The sequence below is a fragment of the Lissotriton vulgaris genome, chromosome 10, assembly GCF_964263255.1.
Source record: "Lissotriton vulgaris chromosome 10, aLisVul1.2, whole genome shotgun sequence".
NCBI lineage: Eukaryota > Metazoa > Chordata > Amphibia > Caudata > Salamandridae > Lissotriton > Lissotriton vulgaris.
In genome coordinates, this window is record NC_141698.1 from 742,256,900 (window position 1) to 742,278,768 (window position 21,869).

Sequence of the window (21,869 nt, forward strand, 5' to 3'; positions counted from 1 at the left end):
AGTTTCCTTTTGGGGTATTTTCTTGCTTTTGTTATGGCTTCGGCAGCCACCGGGAGAGGATCTATGTCGATACAACGCATGTTATTACAACGCATGCTTTTACAACGCAACTTTTACATCGCAAAAACTTTTACAACGCATGTATTTACAACGAATGTTATTACAACGCAGGTACCTTTACAACGCATACCATTACAACGTAAGTATTGTTAAATATATATTAATTTTATAATCGTAAATTAATTTTAAAAAATATAATTTAATGTAATTTAATTTAAATTTAATTTTAATTTATTTTTACCCTGTACCCCTGTACCCCAAAAACTAAAAACTGACCCTGAACCCCAAAAATACCCCTTTACCCAAAAACTAAAAACTGACCCTGAACCCCAAAAATACCCCTTTACCCAAAAACCCAAAACTGACCCTGAACCCTAAAAATACCCCTTTACCCCAAACATATAACATTTAAAATATAATTATATACTTACCAATACTTACGTTGTAATGGTATGCGTTGTAAAGGTACCTGCGTTGTAAAAACATTTGTTGTAAATACATGCGTTGTAAAAGTTTTTGCGATGTAAAAGTTGCGTTGTAATAGTATCTCGTTGTAAAAGTTGCGTTGTAAGTGATGTTTCCCCCGGGAGACAATAATGTGGTTTTCTAGAGTAAAGTGTATAATTGGTTCAGTAAGCCTTTTGTGCACATAAATTCAACTTACAAATGTAATCAACTTACAAGTCAAGGTATTCACAAAAAGTGACCTATACTTCTAAATTCATTTACTCCTCCACAATATTACACCACTGTGAAAGTGGGGGTTTCAAGGAGGCAACATTGGCAAAATACAAAAACTTGATAGTTTATTTTTATATTGATAAACGTTTCTCCACCTCAATACTTCTGACTAGTACAGGAGTAAATTCATTTGCTGTGCGGACAGGGAGGTATTGCCCACAACGTTGATGGGGGTGTAAAGGAAAACATTTTTCAAATGGATAACAAGAAAATAGAAAGGGATGAAAACAAATGCCTTTGCAAAAATGTGATAAGATTTTCCCATGCACAATTATGCATTTTGCACATCTGCACAGGCTGAAAAGCCTACAAATAGTCACAATTTCTGACTCACAAATGTTTTTCCAGGAATGCTTCTGCAGCAGAACTCCAGGTGCACTTCTGGAGGACACTGTTAATATTTAAAAAACTGCACCCGCTCGAAAGTGTACCCCTAGGGTTGCAGATTTGCAATGAACTCCTATAAATTGGTCCCTGTTTTCCAGGAGACTGATCCCTATTATTAGCCCCTACATAATCCATACTGTAAAAGTGAACGTCAATGCTTAAGGCACACTTTATTGTACACAAGGCTCACTTTATCATTTGCCAGGAGTTCCAGCAACAGACTGGAGAAACTTTATCCATTTCATATATTATACCAAAGTACAAAATACAAAATATAAGGTTTTGTTCAATGTTTTTCTTAATGAAGTGTTGTTAAATAGCAGTAATTTTGATGAAGAAACTTACCTTAAACAAGACAGCACTGAAAACAATGTGGTCAGAATGTAAGAGGTGCTGAGGAAAGGAGCCATTTGCTCGACATGCCATTCAGTCTCTCGTTGGTGGGATATCGATGTGAAATAGGACACCTGTGACAGACACGAAATGTGTTAAAATGACTTCTTATTTCGAACCTCCTGGTGAAACAGTCGAATTGTGGTTAGGAGTTTCACAACTGTATTTAGTATAAACATGGAGATCTGCCACACAACACTCTGTAGATTAACAGAAGATCCATTCTTGTGCAAAAACGTGCAACAACCGATTACACAGAAACCATGATTAGGCTTCTCCAACAAGTAACTCGCAATCGACTCGTTGCTCCCCACCTACCTATAAGTAGCTCTCCTGTGTGCAGCCGAGTCTACTAAATTATACCTTTATGCCTGATTGAAATAATATATACATATAAAAAATTAAAAGTATATTTTGAAGAGGAAAATGTGTGTATTTTCAGATCTCATAACTGATGTCTGTATAAAAAGGGTTGGTTTTCCAAAATATATTTACAGCTGAGAATTCAGCGATAAATAATAGAGCATAGGGGACCGGGGCCATGCCAGACCTCCTAAGGCCCGGATGCGCAGGGGAGGCCTCCCCGGGCCTGCAACATATTACTATTACTATTACCTTAGGACCAGGGTCTTGCAGCAACAACTGCTATTTACTGTCAATAAAGATGCACTCCACAATGGCAAAACATGTTTAAATCACAGTTGCCAATCATGCCTGGTGAACTAAGAAGTTCACTCATGGTCATCTTGTATATGGTGGCCACTAATGTAATCTTGTTTGTTGCGGTCACTAGTAAAACACAAAGAATAATAGTAGCTCATAATGGTTTTCATTGGAAGAAGTATCTCTTACTGCAGAAAAGGTTGGAGACCCCTCTTCATTGGCATTCATATGATTTTGTACTGAAACATTTGCTGGGAATTCCTATAATTATTTTTCAGTGTATTAGCTATAGGCTTGATTAATTCGAAGTTTTGTTTCACTCTATAAGCTCCTTGGGCGGTGTCAAATGCATTATTTTCCAGGAACTGTTAAGGGAAAATAGGTATTATCTAGGCCTAGAGAAAGATTGCATAAAGCATTAGCCCACGATTTGAACTAGAAATCTGGGGTGATATCATTAGCAGTAAGCAATACAACAGAGCAGATCTGAGTGCCGTTTTTTAAAATAATTTGTAAACATTTAGGGCATGATTACAATCTCGATTGGAGTTGCCTCTGACTGACACAATTTTGTTGGAGGAACTGCCCAACCATAGGTCGGCAGTTTTGCACACTGAATTACAATTCGACCGCACTTAGTGCGGTTGGAAACTCCCATTTCTTAGTGAGAGCTTGTGCGGCGGGCGGAAACTGGTTTGTGAACATCCCTGCTCTGTGTGTCAGGCACCTTCCGGGGCTGGGGGGAAGGGAACACTGCTAAGGGCCCCAATGTCGCTTTCCACCAGCCTTTCCATGTCGGAAAGGCTATCGGAAACCAACATCATAATCCTGATGGCGGATACGCCATCCTTAAGGGATTATAAGAATTTCCAATGGTCGGCCCCACTGACTGCTGCCTCCGACCGCACACATCTTGATGCGTCGGTCTAACCGCAGGAGTAGATACAGTTTGGACCGCAATCAACAAGCCGCTGGATGCGGTCCGATGCGCATCGTAATTAGGCCCTTAATGGAGAATTTCTCACAGTTGGTGCATTATTTTAAAAACACAGCTCAGAAACAGACAGCAATAGTTGCCATTTTCTATTCCTGATATTTTCTGTCTGAAAGTTATACACTAAATCAGTGAAAGTTTGTTTTAATTGTATGTGCTTTTGACAGGGCGAACGCCTAAAAATAGGCTATCATCTATCCATTGTGTCAGGACCACTGTTTATGATATGACCGCTGGTCCCTTTATGTGACCTTTGCACTTTGGTGCAAGATCAGTGAGATTGCATCCAGCCAAAAGCTCCCTTTTCATCTAAAATTAGATAACAAGTAGGGTCACCAGCCATCCCTATTTTCCACAGGCTGTCCTGATTTTGCGGGCCTTGTCCATGAAGACGTGAGTGGTCTGTTACAGATGCCTTTTGCCCAAAATTTTACACCAACCAGCCCGAGGATGGGCTTGGAAAGAGGGGGCCAGCAAGTTCACAACACTCATTGAGCTGAAGGGACTTTAGCCAGAGCACAAGTTCTAAAAACAGAAGGCGGAGGCTAACTAAGCTAGGCAATATGCAAATAACACCATGGTATGTGACAACACAGTGTTTGCCATCAAACATGACATCACAGGACGTGGCATAATAACCCAAGTCCTCACAAGAAGTGACATTGCATGAAGTGACATCAGATATCAAGACTTCACACATATGTATAGCAGGTCTATCATGAGTACATTTAGGCACTTTACAAAACTTAACAACTGACGTTTGGTGTTAGGGTTGGGTGAAAAAAAATAACACAACCCGATGCAAAATCTAGGCCTCAACGTATAATTTTTTTGCAACTCTGCCACAAAGGAAAAGGCAACAAGTAGAAACATAGCAGTAGATATGTTCTGCATAATAGGCTGCAAGGTCATAATTTTAAAATATTTTATGGGGTTAGGGCACTTGTTGCAGGGATCTTTGTATGCCCATCTCGCAGGGAATATTAATAATAGTAAGATGTCTCTGGAGGTTAACATATTTGCTAGAGAGATCTGTGTTTTTCTAGTCCCAGATTTTAAGCAAAGTAGCATAGAGGGTTAATGTGTCTCCTGCAAAGCACATCATGTAACATGCAGATGACAGATTTTTATATTATGTAGATCAGTAAATGGATTACTGCTTTTAACACATAAATCCTTTTGTTTCTTTCAGTTCATAAATTGTAATCCTACTTTAGCGCTGTGAGCTATGAAGGACATGTGACTCATACAATCCTCATGTATTAGATAACCCTCACTGTCTTATGTAATACATCGTGTACTTTGATTCACACTTACATAATTTAATGTCAATACATTATGTGTATATGTTTTGTAAAGTGCTCTGACACACCGCATTGGAAACAGTATCTCCATAAAAGAAATAAGACAAAATATGGGTATTTAAATGGTTAATACTGGGACATCTTACACTCTTACAGTGCATGCATATCTCCCATATTTATGCAGGGACTGAACAAAGTCAAAAGTATTCCTCTCTTAAGTACCTGTGAAGTTATAACACGGATTGTTAACAATCTGTGAGCCTTTGTTTACCTTCCTTTGCACTTGCCTCTAATTGTGAGGCTCCAGATCTCGCACAGCCAGGATCTAGGAACACAGGACGCCCGGAAGCCCCTTAATTTGGCCTTAATCTTTGACCCATCTCAAAGTGAAAATAAAGAAGCCCCCTTCCTGACTGCACGTTTCTGCTTGAAATTAAAGCAAAAAATGTGCTGCCGCTGCTGAAGTAGAGATGGGATCTCAAAGACAGCCTCATTCAAAGTATTTTGTAGATCATCCAAAGGCTTAAGTGACGGGAACTGTGATCCTGAGTGCAATGGGGACGGGGCAAGAGATGTGGTTAAAAAAGAACAAAATATTCTACAACTATTTTGTTGGTATTTTACCTTCAGGTAAATATATATAAATTGGAACATACACACTCTAGGAAATTGGATTTTTGTTTGAGTGGAATGAAACCCTAATCAAGTAAATGCCACAATCCCTGTCACAGTGAAGCACCAGCAAACCCCAAATTAACTTGTGCTTAACGCCTTGGTAGGTTGGTAGAAAGCAGTCACGCTTAACTTAGAAGCAATATGCAAAGTATTTGTTCAACCAACACACAGTAATAAAGTGTCAGCACAAGACAAAAATAATCCCACGCTAATTTAGATTATTTAAGCCCCAAACAACATAGATCGTATTAGTAGAACCGGGGTTATGAAATCAAGCTCTTAGAGGCAAAAAGCACCAACCGTGGTTATCCGGTCGCGGTGGACCAAGCCCAAGTCACACGTTAAGGCTAACCACGAGGAGGGCGAGCTGAATACAAATCCGAGTTTAGTCAGCTGACAAATTATTGTGTGGCATGGACGTTGAGGTGTCACTGACAAGGAGCTGCAGAGCAAGATCTTGTGTAAAGATGCGTTGTGTAGAGGCGAAGACAATGAAGCTGTTGATGCAAACCTATAAGGAGGTCTGGGTTTGAGATCTGACAAGACGTGTCATAGTTGGGGAAGCCGCTGAGGCTGCAAGGAGTCAACATGCGATGCATCGGCACAGAGGAGGAGATGTTTCTTTGTTGAAGAAGTTGCTGCATGTAAGTAATTGTGCTGCGATGCATCAGCATTGAGAGCGAGATGCATTGCGCTGGGCCAGGTCTGGTTTTTAGCTGTGTCGCACTGCATCAGGCTGCATGGAGTTGCATCAGTGTCGGGGAGACTGTTATGTCCTTGCTACTCAGAACAGAAGGGCAGCTAACTGACCATTGGAGACACTTTAGAGTCTCTGGGCCAGGGCAAGCAGGCTGGCCACAGCAGGGTAGTCCACAGCATCAGAAGTGTCCTTCAGCAGCAGAGCAGGCCTTTGGGTTGCAAAACAATTCCTGGCAGCAGGGCAGACTTCACTGCTGGGCAGTCCTTCTTCCTGGCAGAGTCCATAAGTCCAGAAACGATCTGAAGAGTGGGTATGAAGGTTCAATTTCTACACATTGAGCCCACTTTGGAGTGGGAGAAGCTGCTGAAATTTCACCCTACAGGTGTGTAGAATTTATTGCCTCCCTGCCCTGGTACCAGTCTATCTGGAGGTACAGTAGCCTAGTGTGAAGTCCTTATTGTTAGGTCAGGGCCCAGCCCACTAAAGTGCAAGTGTGGTAGGTGACAGCTTGGCCGCTCTATCAAGTCGGAGATAGCCCATCGAGCCAACACTCAGACCCTCTATTGTGATGGTGTCAGGGAGGAATACTCAAAGGCCAACTGTTAACTGCCCCTAGTCATGTGACCCAGGAACAGACTGCAGGCACCAAATAATTAGGGCAAGAAAAAGCCAACTTTTTAAAAGCAGCATTTTCAGAACTGTGACGTAAAATCCAACTTTGCCATTAAAGTAGAGAGTGGAGCGGGAGAGGTGTGGCGCCGTGGCCAGGGTGACTGACTCCGGAATCTGGGGATCATGGTTCGATCCCCGGGGCCGGCGACAGATTAGCCCAGCACCATGTGACTCTTGGCAGTAGCTTGCTTAATCTTCCCGACGGCCCCCAGCGCCTAGAGATCCTAACGGGTGATGGTTCACGCTTTACAAATGTGGATTATTATTATTATTATAGTGGATTTTAAAATAGAATTCCTCAGACACCAAACTTGACTTTCCTACCTGCTACCAATCAAAAGTTGGCACTCATGAAATGTAATAAGGTAACCCAATAATATCCAATGAGAGAGGCAGGCCTTGAAATTTTTAAAAGTTAATTTAGGAGCTTTTCACTACCAAGACATATGAAACTTAAAATGACAAGTACAACATTTTAAATACACTGCACCCAGCCACATGGGATGTTTAGGGCCAACCCTAGGGTTGACTTATATGTATTAAAAACTAAGGTTTAGGCCTATTGTGTAGTTCCTATATTCCCAATAGCCTCTGTGCATTGGAATAATATACACTCCTCTATCATCACCCCCCTCTTCTCACATCTAGTCCACCCTCCTCCTGCCCCATCTCCACCCCGCTCCCTCTCACACCAAGCCCCCCTCCTCTCACACCACCACCCCGCCTCCTCTCTCATCTAGCCCCTCCTCCATCACCTCCCCTCCTCCTCTCACACCTAGTCCCCCCTCCTCCCTCACCACTCCCCCTACTCTCACACCTAGTCCCCCCTCCTCCTCTCACATCACCACTCCCCCTCCTCTCACACCTAGTCCCCCCTCCTCCTCTCACATCACCACCCCCCTCCTCTCACACCGAGCCCCCTCTTCATTACCAACCCGCCTTCCCTCACTTCTATTCCCCCTCCTCCTCTCACACCTAGTCCCCCCTCCTCCCTCACCACTCCCCCTACTCTCACACCTAGTCCCCCTCCTCCTCTCACATCACCACTCCCCCTCCTCTCACTCCTTGTCCCCTCTCCTCCTCTCACATCACCACCCCACCTCCTCTCACACCTAGCCCCCTCTTCATTACCACCCCGCCTTCCCTGACTTCTAGTCTCCCTCTTCCTATACCACTTCTAGTCCCCCCTCCTCCTATACCACCCCCCCTACCCTGTCACTCCCCCTGTACCCTATCACTGTAGTCACCCACGTACCCACTACTGAAACTCCTACCTCACCTCCTCTTCCTCCACCACCCACCCTAACTTCCTTTACACCCACACCTAACACATAACCAAAATTCTACCCACCTCCTCCCCATACTCTTTCCACGCCTTTATCAGTTCTCACTCCGAACCGAGTCAAATCTCCTCAACTTATACCACGCTCTACCACCCCTACCACTACCGTTCCTAACTCCAATCTGGACAAGATTATGTCCACCCTTTTCCAAATTAAAGACGAGCTTCAAACTTTCAAAGAACTGTTTTCAAATCAACTTAGTACCCTCTTATCCCGCAAGCCCTCTACCTCTCCTACACGCTCACACAAACACAACCCTCCTCACTGGACTTCTATCCCTGCCAATAATTCTTCCACCCGCCCTATCCGATTCATCAATCCACTGACACTCCTACGATACCGCTCCCATGGCCCACACAGCCACCACACACCTTCCCATCCCTACTATCCATTCCAACCCTCACATGCCCCCTACTCAAAATAATAGATGCACCATCTCTAATAATCTTAAAAAAGTCACCCTCACTCTGGACCCCTCTGCCTCCCTCATCACACCATGGCTCAAATGCACACTACTTAACTGCAGATCTGCCCCCAGACATGCATCTAACATAGCTGAGCTCATTATCGCACTTGACCTAGACCTAACCATACTCACCGAAACCTGGTTAACAGAATCCTTCTCCCCCCTCATTGGCATTCTAGTTCCCCCTAACTATCAAATCATCATATTAGACGGGACCGGCAAGACAGGAGGTGGAATAACATGTATTCACCGGAGTAACCTCTCAGTAACTTGTGAACACATCTGCCTCGACGTCAACAGTGAGGGCAATCCAGTATGCTCTCTACATATTATTTACCACCCACAAGGAGACAACCTCACCTTTACTGAACACCTCATGGACATGATCACAACGAAATCGGGTCGACAAAATACACAAATATTCCTTGGTGATTTCAACCTTCATTGGAATGATGATCACAACGACTCGGTGGTCAACAGTCTAAAAAACTTCTTCAACATCCTAGACCTCACCCAAATCTGCAACAGCCCCACTAACGACAAAGGCTCTATCCTGGACCTCATCATTTCCAAAGGTGACGCCACCTAACTAGACGCAATCCATCCCTGTGACTGGTCTGACCACCACATTATCACATTCTTCATCAATGAATATGTGAAACTTTTCACAGCCCATTCCACCAAAACCAAGGCCTGGAAAAGAGACCTGAAGACACTCAATCCCAACTCGTCACCCTCTCCCAGCTACAACCTTCTCCTACCCCCCACAGGCAACAACAATGTTCAGGCTTTCACCGATCACTACCTCAAGTCAATGACCACGATAGTCAACGAAGTTGCCCCCTTCAGTTAAAGAGAGTCTCCTCCAAAAACTCAATACCATGGTACGACGGTCTGCTTAGCGATGATAGACGAGCTATGAGACTAGCTGAACGTAATTGGAGATCTACCCCGTCAGCTATGCACCTCAAAACACTAAAGAAAAAAAGAAACGCTTACTTTAGAAAAATCAAATGATCGAAATCTGACTTCTTTAGCCATCAACTAGACCAAGCAAAAAAACGACCAAACAAACTATTTGAGCTAATCAAAACTCAATCCAAGGATGAACCACAACGACTACATAACACAACTAGCACTGTACCAGCCTGTGAAAAATTCTCTACCTTCTTCAATCTAAAAGCAGATAACATCAATAATGATCTCCTCATTGATCTAAGCCTACACTCCAGCCCCCTCAGCAAAACACCCATCAAACTAAAAAACAATGCTACTTGGCCATCCTTTGATACTTACACGGAAGAATCTATAGGCAAGATCCTTAATACCGTGAAGCCCTCCAATCACCTCTCGGACCCTCTACCTGCAAACGCTGTAAAGGACTTTATTCCATGGCTTCTCCCGCTCTGGACCAAAATCATTAATAGTTCTCATCAACGAGGTTGCATCCCGGATTCGCTCAAAGTGGATCAACTATCGCCCATACTAAAGAAACCCCCGGCTGACCCTACTGACCTTAATAACTATTGCCCTATCTCCAATATCCCTACCTTAGCCAAATTGTTAGAAAAATGTGTTCACTTCCAATTGACAAAACACATTGAACATTTTGACCTCCTCAACTGACACCAATCCGGCTTTCGTGCAGGCCACAGCACAGAATCAGCCATGACACACATAATTGAGGACGCGCTTCAAATTCTTGACCAAAACGGTACCTGCCTCCTCATCCTACTCGACCTTTCATCAGCATTCGACACGGTCAAACATGAGAACTTACTCGAACTGTAGAGTATCAGAATGGGTCTTTCAGGGACAGTACTCAAATGGTTCACCTCCTTCCTTCATAACCGTACTCAGAAATCCAAAATTAACAACACTATGTTCAAACCCGTTCCAGTAACACTAGGTGCCCCGCAAGGATCCTCTTTATCCCCAACCCTGTTCAATCTAGTCATCGAGCCACTCACCGCACTGCTTCATGCCTCTAATGTGCACTTTTACATGTATGCGGACGATACCCAACTCTACCTCAAACTACAATCCCTTGAAGACATCAAACTTCTCAACTCAACACTTAAGGACACACAGACATGGCTGGCAGAGAACCATCTCAAACGTAATGCTCTAAAAACAGAATTCCTCCTAATAGCACCCCCCTCCAAAATCTTCATCGCTCAGGATTGGCTTAAACACCTCACTGCATTCAATGTTCAACCTATCATTGTAGACTCAGCAAAATCTTTAGGTATAATTCTCGATTCCAATCTCAATATGCAACAACATATCAGCAATGCAACAAAGGGAGCTAATTTTCAAATCCCAGCCAACAACTTTAAGACTGCAGTCCAAGCGCTAGTTATCTCTCGGATTGATTATGGAAGTGCCGCCCTCTGCGGCCTCCCCCTATCAACAACCACACCATTAAGAGCCTCTATCAATGCTGCAGTGAGGCTCATCAGTGGATCAAAAAAACGCTCACACATCTCTCCTGACTTAAAATCTCTGAATTTGCTACCCTACGAAGCCAGAATACAATTGTAAATCGCGTGCATTACTCTGAAGGACTGGGTTCTTTTGGACCCAGCGGTGCCAGGGCACAACACCTGAAACCTTCGTGGGTAACCTGCTCCGGCGTACAAGTCACAGAGACACGGGACACTTCCTCTGACGTCAAAGATTCAAGGTTTATTTGCTGCAGGGAACACAGAGATCACGACAAGTACACAGCGTGCAACTTGGGGAGACTGCTTCAAATTGGTTCTGTGGATCGCTCCTTTTATACAGTTTTTACCCATAGGATAACATGATACACAAAAGTTTACAACCCGGTTCCCACAATTAGCCCCCAGAGGGGTCGCTTTGGTCACTTTGAAACACACAAGGTCCGGAACATAAGTGCGGAAACATTTGGCGGTTCCCAACTGTAAAAACCCATCTTCCCACCATTAGCAAATTCCAATCAGCAGTAAAATAGATCGAAATAGGAACGAAGACAGGTGCAGAGGAAGACGGAGACAGTGGGGAGATCGGAAAGGGTGTAAAAGGGGAGGTATCGGGAAACACGAGATACAGGCATCAAAGGGACGTGCCTAATGAGATGCACGGCTGAGACAATAAGTCCGTGCGGCAAGATGAGCTTCGAGCGGCGCCATCTGCCTTACAGTAGCATCCCCCTCGTCATAAAGACACTTTCAAAGAACATGTGTCTTCCGCAAATATCTTGGGAGTCCCAGGGTCACGAAGCGGACAGCGTCCGTTCGCTGGCTACTTGAGGGCAAGAGACAAAATGGATGCCGTATCTAAGATGGAACCCGTGGGTACAGATGAAAAACCCACATAACAAACGAACGGTTTAAGTTAGCACAGCGAAACTGCGCACACTTACTAAACTCGTCATTTGCGGTTCATAGATACCAGACTCGACCATATTCGTGCGAGTCGAAAACACCACTTACAATTGTCACGGAACCTCAGACGCTCCTTTTGCCCTCATGTAGGCAAGCACTAGTCGGAATCATATTCGATATTCATCAGACCATCGAGATGTTGCTGTAGCATAGCTCTGTCCAATCGAGTCCCCTTGGTAACAGATGGTTGTCTCATACACGTTGTAGCACAGAGGCCACATAAGGCAGGACCACACTGCACGCAAAGGCAACACGTGAACAGGAACACTACCACAACTCCGATGATCATCAGAATTTTCCAACCCCAAGTCGACATCAGGCCCCAAAACCATCCAAGTAGCGTCCAATCCCCTACATCCACGTGTATGGATTCGGAGATCTTATGCAACCTCGAGATGGCTTGATAAACGGTAGGAGCATTATCTGGAATGAAAATGCAGCAGCTCGAATGGATCACCTTACATACCCCACCGCGATCTGCTAAAATGACATCTAAAACCATACGGTTTTGTAACGTCATAAGTCTCTCCGCCTGAAGTTCTGTGGTGATATTACCAAGGGCACTGGCAGTAATATTAGCTGTCGATTCTACCACTCGAGTCAACTGTCTCAGGTTCCTACTATTAACCATAGGTCCCCAAAACGGGAGGAAACCCTTGAAAAAGTCTCCTGCCTCTTGACCGGCAGTATCCTCTTCGCTAATTACGCCTCGCACAACTCTAGTCTTATGATAATCAGCATCTACAGTGAACGTCGGAGGCAACAGATTTGCAATAAAACATGAGCCCATGAAGTCTGCGGGCAACCATGTGTATGCACGATCATAACAGATAAAGTAGGTACCCTTGGCGGCCAGAAACACAGGGGACAAGAACATTGGCAGAATGTAATTTTCAGTGCAAGCACTTGCTCCAAGTCGGGCTTGCGATCTTCGGCCACGACCCATAAGACAAAAATTACCAGTGTGGGGTACGACCCATATTGGAGGCGAGCTTTTAAGCTGCTTTTCACTAGTGAACACACTATATTCACCTCTACTTAGGACCTTATAGGCCTGTACCTCTTCTTCGGGAATAAGCGAAGGATCATAGATCTCACTATCTAAGTCCTCTATGGCTATCGATAAAGGCTTCTGATACGAGGTAGGACCAGAGTAGGGGGAACGTGGTTCTCGAATGGGGTGGAAACCCAGTGCACTTCGAAACATTGTTTGAAATGCTCGAGCTGACCCTTGGGAACTATATGGTAACACCAGATATGGGATTCCCTTATCCGTAGTGTGTGGCATCAACCCACACACCCAACAATTAGTAGTGTTAACCACTAACTGATGCTGATGGAGGAGCTGAATAAAGGAATTGTTGCGGAATTCTACACGTCTAGCCTGTTCGTGTTCCGGTAACATGTGAAAAGAATGGGGAGAAACAGTCGAGGTAAGATTAGGGTAAGGAGTAGGAGTAGGTGTAGCAGGTAAGAAGTAAGACATCGTGTAATACACCCCACCCGCCAGTAGTGCAGAAGCAGTCAAAAACAATACAAACAATTGAAATATGAAACATTTGGTACGACTGAGTTGCTGCAGCTTGAATCTATAGACTTGAGCTCCCTCCAAATCATTCAGCTTCGAGAATGCCATTCCCTATGACCGTCCGCAACGTTTCTTGACGCACTTCGTTCTGTGCAGCAATAGTCAATCCCCAGGAGTTCCTAGGAACCGACGGCCTTTAACCTAGCGTCAAGACCTACTGTCCAGAAGGAAGTACGCGCGCGGCCCTACGGCCTTCAATACACAATATGTATGTACAAGCACAAAGTCTCTCGGCTACGGAAGTAAAAAGATACAAGGAAGGAAACTCAATATATATATATATATATATACACAAATCACAGTGATACGAATGTTCAAAACTGATCACGGGAAACGAGGATATTGCAGTTGTCAATTTCAGCAAAGCAAGGAAAAATTTTATTTGTCCTTAGTGCGAGATCGCAGAGAATATCGATGTTTCCCGGGACGTGTCTGCTCGTCGAACAAAGGATCCGTTGAAGAGACAGCGTCCTGCTGATCAGTTGATTGTTCTGGTCTTGAGTCTTTTGCTGACAATGTTTCAACAGTGGCTTTCTGCTGCGCCGAGGATTCTTCAACAGGCTGTGCGTCGCTGAAAGGCACAAACGCCGGCAATGTTTCTGTTTCTGTTGACGCAATGCCTTTCCTTACCCACGGGTCTGCCGGCAAAGGAATAGGGACTCGCTTACAATGGGTAGCATGTACCCAATTTTTCCGTCCCTCGAGACGAACGGCAGTCCTCGTGGCCAGGAGCACCTGGTAAGGTCCGGTAAATCTTGGGTCCAGATTATTCTTGCGTGAAAAGTTGCGTGTTACCACCCAGTCTCCGGGCTGGAGCTGGTGGCCTGGACCCTCCGTCTGCGTCGGCAATGCGTCGTAAACCTGTTGGTGAATTAACCTCAGTTTAGCAGTCAAGTCATGTAAATAGTCAATCAACATTGGATACTCAAGATCAGAGAATATTCCTGGCCTAGGAACCCCCCACACATTCGCAGGGCGGCCGAACACTATCTCATAGGGACTAAGCCCTACTCGGGAGTGTACAGTCGCCCTAGTTGATAGTAATGCTAAGGGTAAAGCGTCAGGCCACGAAAGACCAGTCGTAGCCTGAATCTTCGCTAGTTTTAGTTTAAGGGTACCATTGTACCCCTCAACTAATCCAGCTGACTGGGGGTGATTGGCGCTGTGGAATTTTTGGTTTATTCCAAGGCCCTTACACACACTCTTCATCACACTTCCAACAAACTCACTTCCGTTATCTGACCACACGACTCTAGGCATTCCATATCGAGGAAAATATTCCTTCAGTAGGATTTTCGCAGTAGACAAAGCAGTATTGTCTTTGAGGGGATAGGCCTCGATCCATCGGGAGAATGCGCAAACCACTACTAAGACGTATTTCAGGTTATTGCATCGCTCCATATGGATGAAGTCCAATTGAATCACCTCAAAGGGACATGAAGGAGGAGCAAAACTGCCAGGGGGAGTTGGAGTTCCTTTGCCAGGATTGTACATTATACACACCATACAATTCTTCACCAGACGTTCAGCACATTTCGTAATGCCATCATTCTTCCACACATCAGCCAACAACTTACAAATGCCTTTTGCGCTAATATGTGCTAACCCATGCGCCATTGTCACAACGGCCAGCACATACGCATCAGGCAACATCCATCTTTTCTGATCCGACAAATCAATCCAACAACCATTCTCGTCCAACTTTCCCGTACTTTCTTTCCACTTCGTCTTTTCAGTCTCAGTGGCCTCATTCTGAATTGCTTTCACACTCTCTATAGTATCTTCACACATACTCGATTCTGTAGGCCACCTAACCGAACTCGTCACATACATTCGAGTGCTAAGGTTCCGGGCAGTCTCCTTAGCAATCTCGTCCGCAAACGCATTACCACGACCGACATCATCCGTCACTTTACGATGCGCACTACACTTAACAATCGCAACTTGCATAGGCAAAGTCAATGCATCCAAAAGGTCGTTCACAAGCTGGCCATGCTGTATCTTCGTACCGTGCGATGTCAAGAAACCACGCTCTCGCCACAAACGTCCAAAACTATGTGCTACACCGAACGCGTATTGACTATCAGTGTACACATTCACACGTTTCCCTTTTGCTAACACACATGCTCTAGTAAGAGCGATCAGCTCTGCAGCTTGGGCAGAATTCTGATTCAATCTTGCAGTTTCAACAACAGTGTTCAGTGTTACAACAGAATAAGCGGTAGTCACATCACCATTCGGCAACTTGAAACATGACCCATCCACATACAGAGTGCCATCCGGATCTTCCAATGGGGTGTTTTTAAGGTCCACTCGACCTTTCGTTTCCTCTTCCGTCCTCAAGTAGCAGTCATGTTCTGCTACTTCATCTGACTCTGTGCTAATTGGTAACAAAGTTGCCGGGTTTAGGACATTACAACGTTTTATCTGAATGTGGCTTGCCAAGAGCGTCAATTCGTACCCAGACAACCTCGCACTCGTCAAGTGCTGAGTTTTCGTTCGATTCAGGAGAGTATCGACTGCATGCGGAACCATCACCGTAAGCATATTATCCATGACCAATCCTGCTGATTGTCGGATGGAGACCGCAGCTGCCGCTGTTGCTCGTAAACAACTCGGCAATGCTCTAGCTACTGGGTCCAAGGTCGAGGAAAAATATGCACATGGACGTTGCTTACCACCAAAAGGTTGCGTTAGAACACTCAAAGCACAACCTTCCCTCTCGTGAACATATAACGTGAACGGCTTGCCGTAGTCAGGGGTACCTAACACAGGAGCCGAACACAATGAATCACGCAGTTCAGAAAAACTTTTCTGACATTCTTCCGTCCATGGTAAAGGAGTTGAAACATCCTTGCACGTAAGTGCCACTAATGGTTTCGCTAGCAATGAAAAATTAGGAATCCATTGCCTGCAGTACGACGTGATACCTAGAAAGGCACGCACATCTCTTTGGGTTTTTGGCACAGCCATTCGCGCAATCGCTGCAATTCTCTCTGGGGTCAATCTCCTTCCCTCCTTTGACAATAAGTGACCTAGATAGGTAACTTCTTGACAACAATATTGGAGTTTAGAAGGTGACACCTTGTGATTCAACTCACAGAGATGTTGCAGCAATGACACCGTAGCAATTTTGCAAATGTCCTGAGTATCAGCAGCCACCAATAAGTCATCGATGTATTGAATTAAAGCCGCACCGACCGGCAACCTAAACGCATCCAGTTGACCCTTCAAGGCTTGGCTGTAAATAGATGGACTTTCACAGTAGCCCTGAGGAGCGCGTTTAAACCGGAAGCTACGTCCACCGAGAGAGAAACCGAAAAGGTCCCTGCTCTCTTCGGCAATCGGGATGCTGAAAAACGCATTTTTCAAGTCAATCACCGAAAACCATGATGCAGTAGCTGGAATCAGAGTCAGTAGCGCCGTGATGTCAGGCACAACAGGAAATTGAGGAACCACAATTTTATTCACCTCCCGTAAATCGATAACAAAACGATAAACAGGCGGTTTTGTAGGATCTGTACGTTTAAGAATGGGCAGTACAGGGCTATTGCACACGTTCCCCCGAGTCTCTTCAATAACATCTTTCTCGATCAGGTCATAGATGATCGCTAACAGTGCTCGTTCACCATCAAGGGAGATACGATATTGGGGAATACGCGGCAATCGCACATTCGATTTCAACTGAACAACATAAGGGGAGATATCAAGTAGGCCCACATCATTTGGACCCGTCGCCCACAAAGACGCAGGAAGAGAACTCAATTCCGGTGGAAGCTTATCGAGGGACAAATACATGGGAGAGACTACCCTCTCCCCTAACGTAAGCTTTACACCCGCAGGAGAACAATACAAAGTTGCATACAAACGTTTAAGCAAATCCAGACCCAAAAGATTTTCACCACAACCAGTAGTCAAAATCAACGGAGCTTCTAGCTCTCGTGGCCCAATTTGAAGGGGCAAAGGGCGCGAAACTGGATTGCTAACGGGGGCGCCAGAGAATCCAACGGAAACATTTGTTAAGCCAGACAAAGGTGCGCCAGGGAGTTTCGAATGCATGATAGAACTTTTCGCTGCACCAGTGTCCAACAGAAAAGGCTCAACGACGCCCGATGTAGCAACTGCGACGTAAGGCCCTCTCTGATCAACCGGAACTGATACCACTCCCTCTCCTTGTCTTTGGCTGTCCTAGTAATTACTGTCGTCGGTTCCCTGATCGACGTAATAATCGTCTACATTGTACTGCGCAGATCGTCCTTGCGATGATCCACGTTGATCAAAACAGTTATTAGAATTAGACGAGTTGTCTGAGCGATCGTTTTGAGCACCACGACCTCTACCACGTGATGCCTGCTGTGAACCCCCACGACCTCCTTTAGACGAGTTACCACTATTACGTTCATTTAGAGCAGGACAATTGAATTTAATGTGTCCTTCCTGTCTACAATAAGCACATTGATTGTACCCTAACGAGGATCTTTGGAAGGAGGAATCATTACGGGTTTGGGATCTGTTCGATTGTGGCTGTGATCTATTCTGTTGGGGCGCATTCTGATTGGAACGCGGCGGATACGCTTGTTGCAACAACACTTTAGTTTTTAGTTCTTTCGTCTTTTTGTCAGCACGGTCATTCTCTTCTTTCTCTCTATTCTCATAATATTGTGCCGTAGCCAATATCTGAGCTGAGGTAGAAACGGCCCATGCACTCTCTGAATTCTTCAATTTATTGCTCAAATCGGGCAACAAATTCGACACAAATTTATCCACAAACAACCTTTGTCCACCCTCGGTACTCATATCCTGTCCACTGTGATCAATGAATGCTTCCTCAAACCTCGTAAAGAAGTCTGAAACACTCTCATCTTTCTTTTGCTTACAGGCTGACAACTTGTCCCAATTGACTCTCATGGCTGGCATAAGCGTTTTCATTAACGTTATGATTCGTTGAGGAAGAGCAGTAATCAGCTGCTCAGGCTTAGCGCCACCAACTTGCAACCCATCTGCCGCTACAATGGCCGCCCAATCACCACCTAGTTCGTTTGCGTGATTTTCCTGACGAATCTTAGCCCATACCGGTTGCGGTACGACATTGCCAAACAACATGTCGATATCAGCAAGATTCATTACCGTAGCATCTACGAGCTGCGATAATTCTTTGTAATACCCTGCAGGATTTTTGCGAGGGTCAGGCAAAGATTGCTTCACCTGTAATACTTCCGATCTTTTCCATGGGAGGTGTATCCATACTCTCTGGAAGAATGGCGGAACCGGGGGGTTTGCCCCAGGATTACCTGGCATCCAAACTGGCGGAACTTCACGCATAGGGTATTGGCCAGATTCGTCTCGTTGTTTTTCAATATCCTCAACAAATAATGCATGAGGTATCGGAGCGGGACGGAAGGATAGCAATCGCTCAATAGCACGTCGGACATTAGTATCTACTATCAGTCCAGTTGCGAACTGAAGCCGAAGCTCAGACAGGGCGGTCAGCACCTCGTCAGGCGCATCGGCCGCTATCTGATCATGAAGGAACTTGCACATTTCGTCAAACACATATCTCTGAGTTGGTATGTTGAATTGACTAAATGTTTCGAGGACAACACGGGGTGGATTTCTCTGAGGGTTTACCATCCAACCCATCGCCATATTATATAGCGCAACGCGTTCCCTGTTTCCAGGAAGCTGACTACGTCTCTGAGGACCATCGGAACCAGCAGACCCATGAACAGGTCCGAGCGACTGAAAGAAACTGGCTGCAATAGGAGAATTACGGCTACGAGTAGAGGGAGAAAGATAAGACACAGGACTAACAAGAGAAGGGGTAGAAACAGTAGCAGCAACAGGGGTTAACAACACAGGAGCAGTAACAGGAATAGTAGCGGGAACAGGAGTATGTGGAAGCGGAGGAGCAGTAGGAATAGAAACAGACAAAGGAGCAGGAACAGTCGGAAGAGCGGGTGCAGGTTGAGGAACAGGCGGAGGAACAATAGGTGGAAGAACAGGTACGGCAGGGACCACAGGAGCTGCGGTACCCTGTACGTACGGAGGTGGCGACTTCATAAGATAGGACATTAAAGGATCCTCAACTGCCTCTTCCCTCTTATCCGACTCCGTAGGCAAAGACGGATAACATTTATCTATGGACATACGCTGTAGTCTTTCAAACACTTCCTTATCCTTATCCTCCTTATCACGCTGGAACTGCTCAGCTTTCTTCACTATGGTAGCAACATTATCTCGCTGACTACGTTTATTCTGTCTGATCTCTTTCTGTCGGGCTTCTTTGCGCCACAACCGAAAGGCATCAAACATGGCCGGCCTTGATTTACGTTCGAACAACTTCATTTCTAGATTATCTAAGATCGACGCCTCGAAGCTACCGTGAGGTGGCCAACGAAGGTCGCCGTCTTTCTTTGTATATTTAATCCAATAATCGTTAAAGGTAATCGGGCCTAGCCCGTGTTTGCTATACAAGTCATAAGTAGGAGTTCCAACCGGAGGTATCGGACACGAATCCTCCAGTCGGGAATCCGCACCACAAGGTCTAAAACAACTGAACAAAGTACTGCGACCAGGCATCTTGCACACTAGCCGAGTTTCACAGACTTCAAGGGTTACGGGATTTACCAAGTCCCGGCAAAGAACAAAACCCTCGGTTTTTGGCGGCTGCAGTCGTCAAATAATACAACAACAAAGTACGCTAGCAAAGTGTCACCGACAAAAACACTCACACAGCGTGAACAACAAAGACACTCGCTAAAGTGTCAACAACCAAGAACTCTGGGAGCGACCCACAAATACTTAACTCAAAGATCGATGGCGTCACCAGGAAGGCCCGTCAATCGTCTCGCTATACCAAGGTCTACGCCAGGCGCCAAAACAGGTCTACAGTCAGGGCAGCAGTCCGTCGCAGCCGTCAGGAGGCGGGAATCTTCGCGGGAAAAGTCTTCGGGCCACTTATTTCGACAACAGGATCGATGAAGCGGAGTGCACCTTCCCTCGGAGATTTCACACGAAGTTCCTCACGATCGTCGGGCTTGGACCGGTACCACTGATGCAGCCCCACGTTGGGCGCCAACTGAAGGACTGGGTTCTTTTGGACCCAGCGGTGCCAGGGCACAACACCTGAAACCTTCGTGGGTAACCTGCTCCGGCGTACAAGTCACAGAGACACGGGACACTTCCTCTGACGTCAAAGATTCAAGGTTTATTTGCTGCAGGGAACACAGAGATCACGACAAGTACACAGCGTGCAACTTGGGGAGACTGCTTCAAATTGGTTCTGTGGATCGCTCCTTTTATACAGTTTTTACCCATAGGATAACATGATACACAAAAGTTTACAACCCGGTTCCCACAATTAGCCCCCAGAGGGGTCGCTTTGGTCACTTTGAAACACACAAGGTCCGGAACATAAGTGCGGAAACATTTGGCGGTTCCCAACTGTAAAAACCCATCTTCCCACCATTAGCAAATTCCAATCAGCAGTAAAATAGATCGAAATAGGAACGAAGACAGGTGCAGAGGAAGACGGAGACAGTGGGGAGATCGGAAAGGGTGTAAAAGGGGAGGTATCGGGAAACACGAGATACAGGCATCAAAGGGACGTGCCTAATGAGATGCACGGCTGAGACAATAAGTCCGTGCGGCAAGATGAGCTTCGAGCGGCGCCATCTGCCTTACAGTAGCATCCCCCTCGTCATAAAGACACTTTCAAAGAACATGTGTCTTCCGCAAATATCTTGGGAGTCCCAGGGTCACGAAGCGGACAGCGTCCGTTCGCTGGCTACTTGAGGGCAAGAGACAAAATGGATGCCGTATCTAAGATGGAACCCGTGGGTACAGATGAAAAACCCACATAACAAACGAACGGTTTAAGTTAGCACAGCGAAACTGCGCACACTTACTAAACTCGTCATTTGCGGTTCATAGATACCAGACTCGACCATATTCGTGCGAGTCGAAAACACCACTTACAATTGTCACGGAACCTCAACTCGTAAGGCCTTAGACCACAATTCGCCCAGTTACATTGCTCATAAAGTGACAATTTCAGGAGGCTCAAGACCCACAAGAAGCGCAAAAACTCTCCTTTTGAAACTACAAAGATTCCACAAGAAAAAAACATAGAAACGTTCCTTCTCAGGGATGGCTCCCAGGATCTGGAATGCCCTCCCTCCAGAAACAAGACTTATCTCATCCACTGCATCCTTCAAAAAGGAAGTCAAATCGATCCTCTTGGCTAAATTCACTTGAACAGAAACTTTGGAAATACTGTTGACTGTTTATCTCTCCCTTGTATTACATTGTCTGAATCGACCACCCAATCACATTTTGTTACCTTGCACTGTTCGCTATTTGCACAAATTGCCTTGTTAAGTTTTCTTTTTTTGTCCTCTTTTCACATTTATGTAAAGCGCTCTGATATCTGTAAGGATCTTGTTTGCGCTATATAAAACTTTGAAAATAAAAT

At 45.3% G+C, this 21,869-nt stretch overlaps 1 protein-coding gene across 1 annotated transcript in view; it reads right to left on the bottom strand.

Annotated features, from left to right (window-relative positions):
* Positions 1-21,869, bottom strand: part of PTCHD3 (patched domain containing 3) — a 239,792-nt gene that overhangs the window by 175,205 nt on the left and 42,718 nt on the right. The window contains exon 2 of the mRNA XM_086939820.1: positions 1,534-1,655. Within this exon, the coding sequence (XP_086795946.1) occupies positions 1,534-1,655 (122 nt within the window). The remainder of the gene's footprint in view (positions 1-1,533; positions 1,656-21,869) is intronic.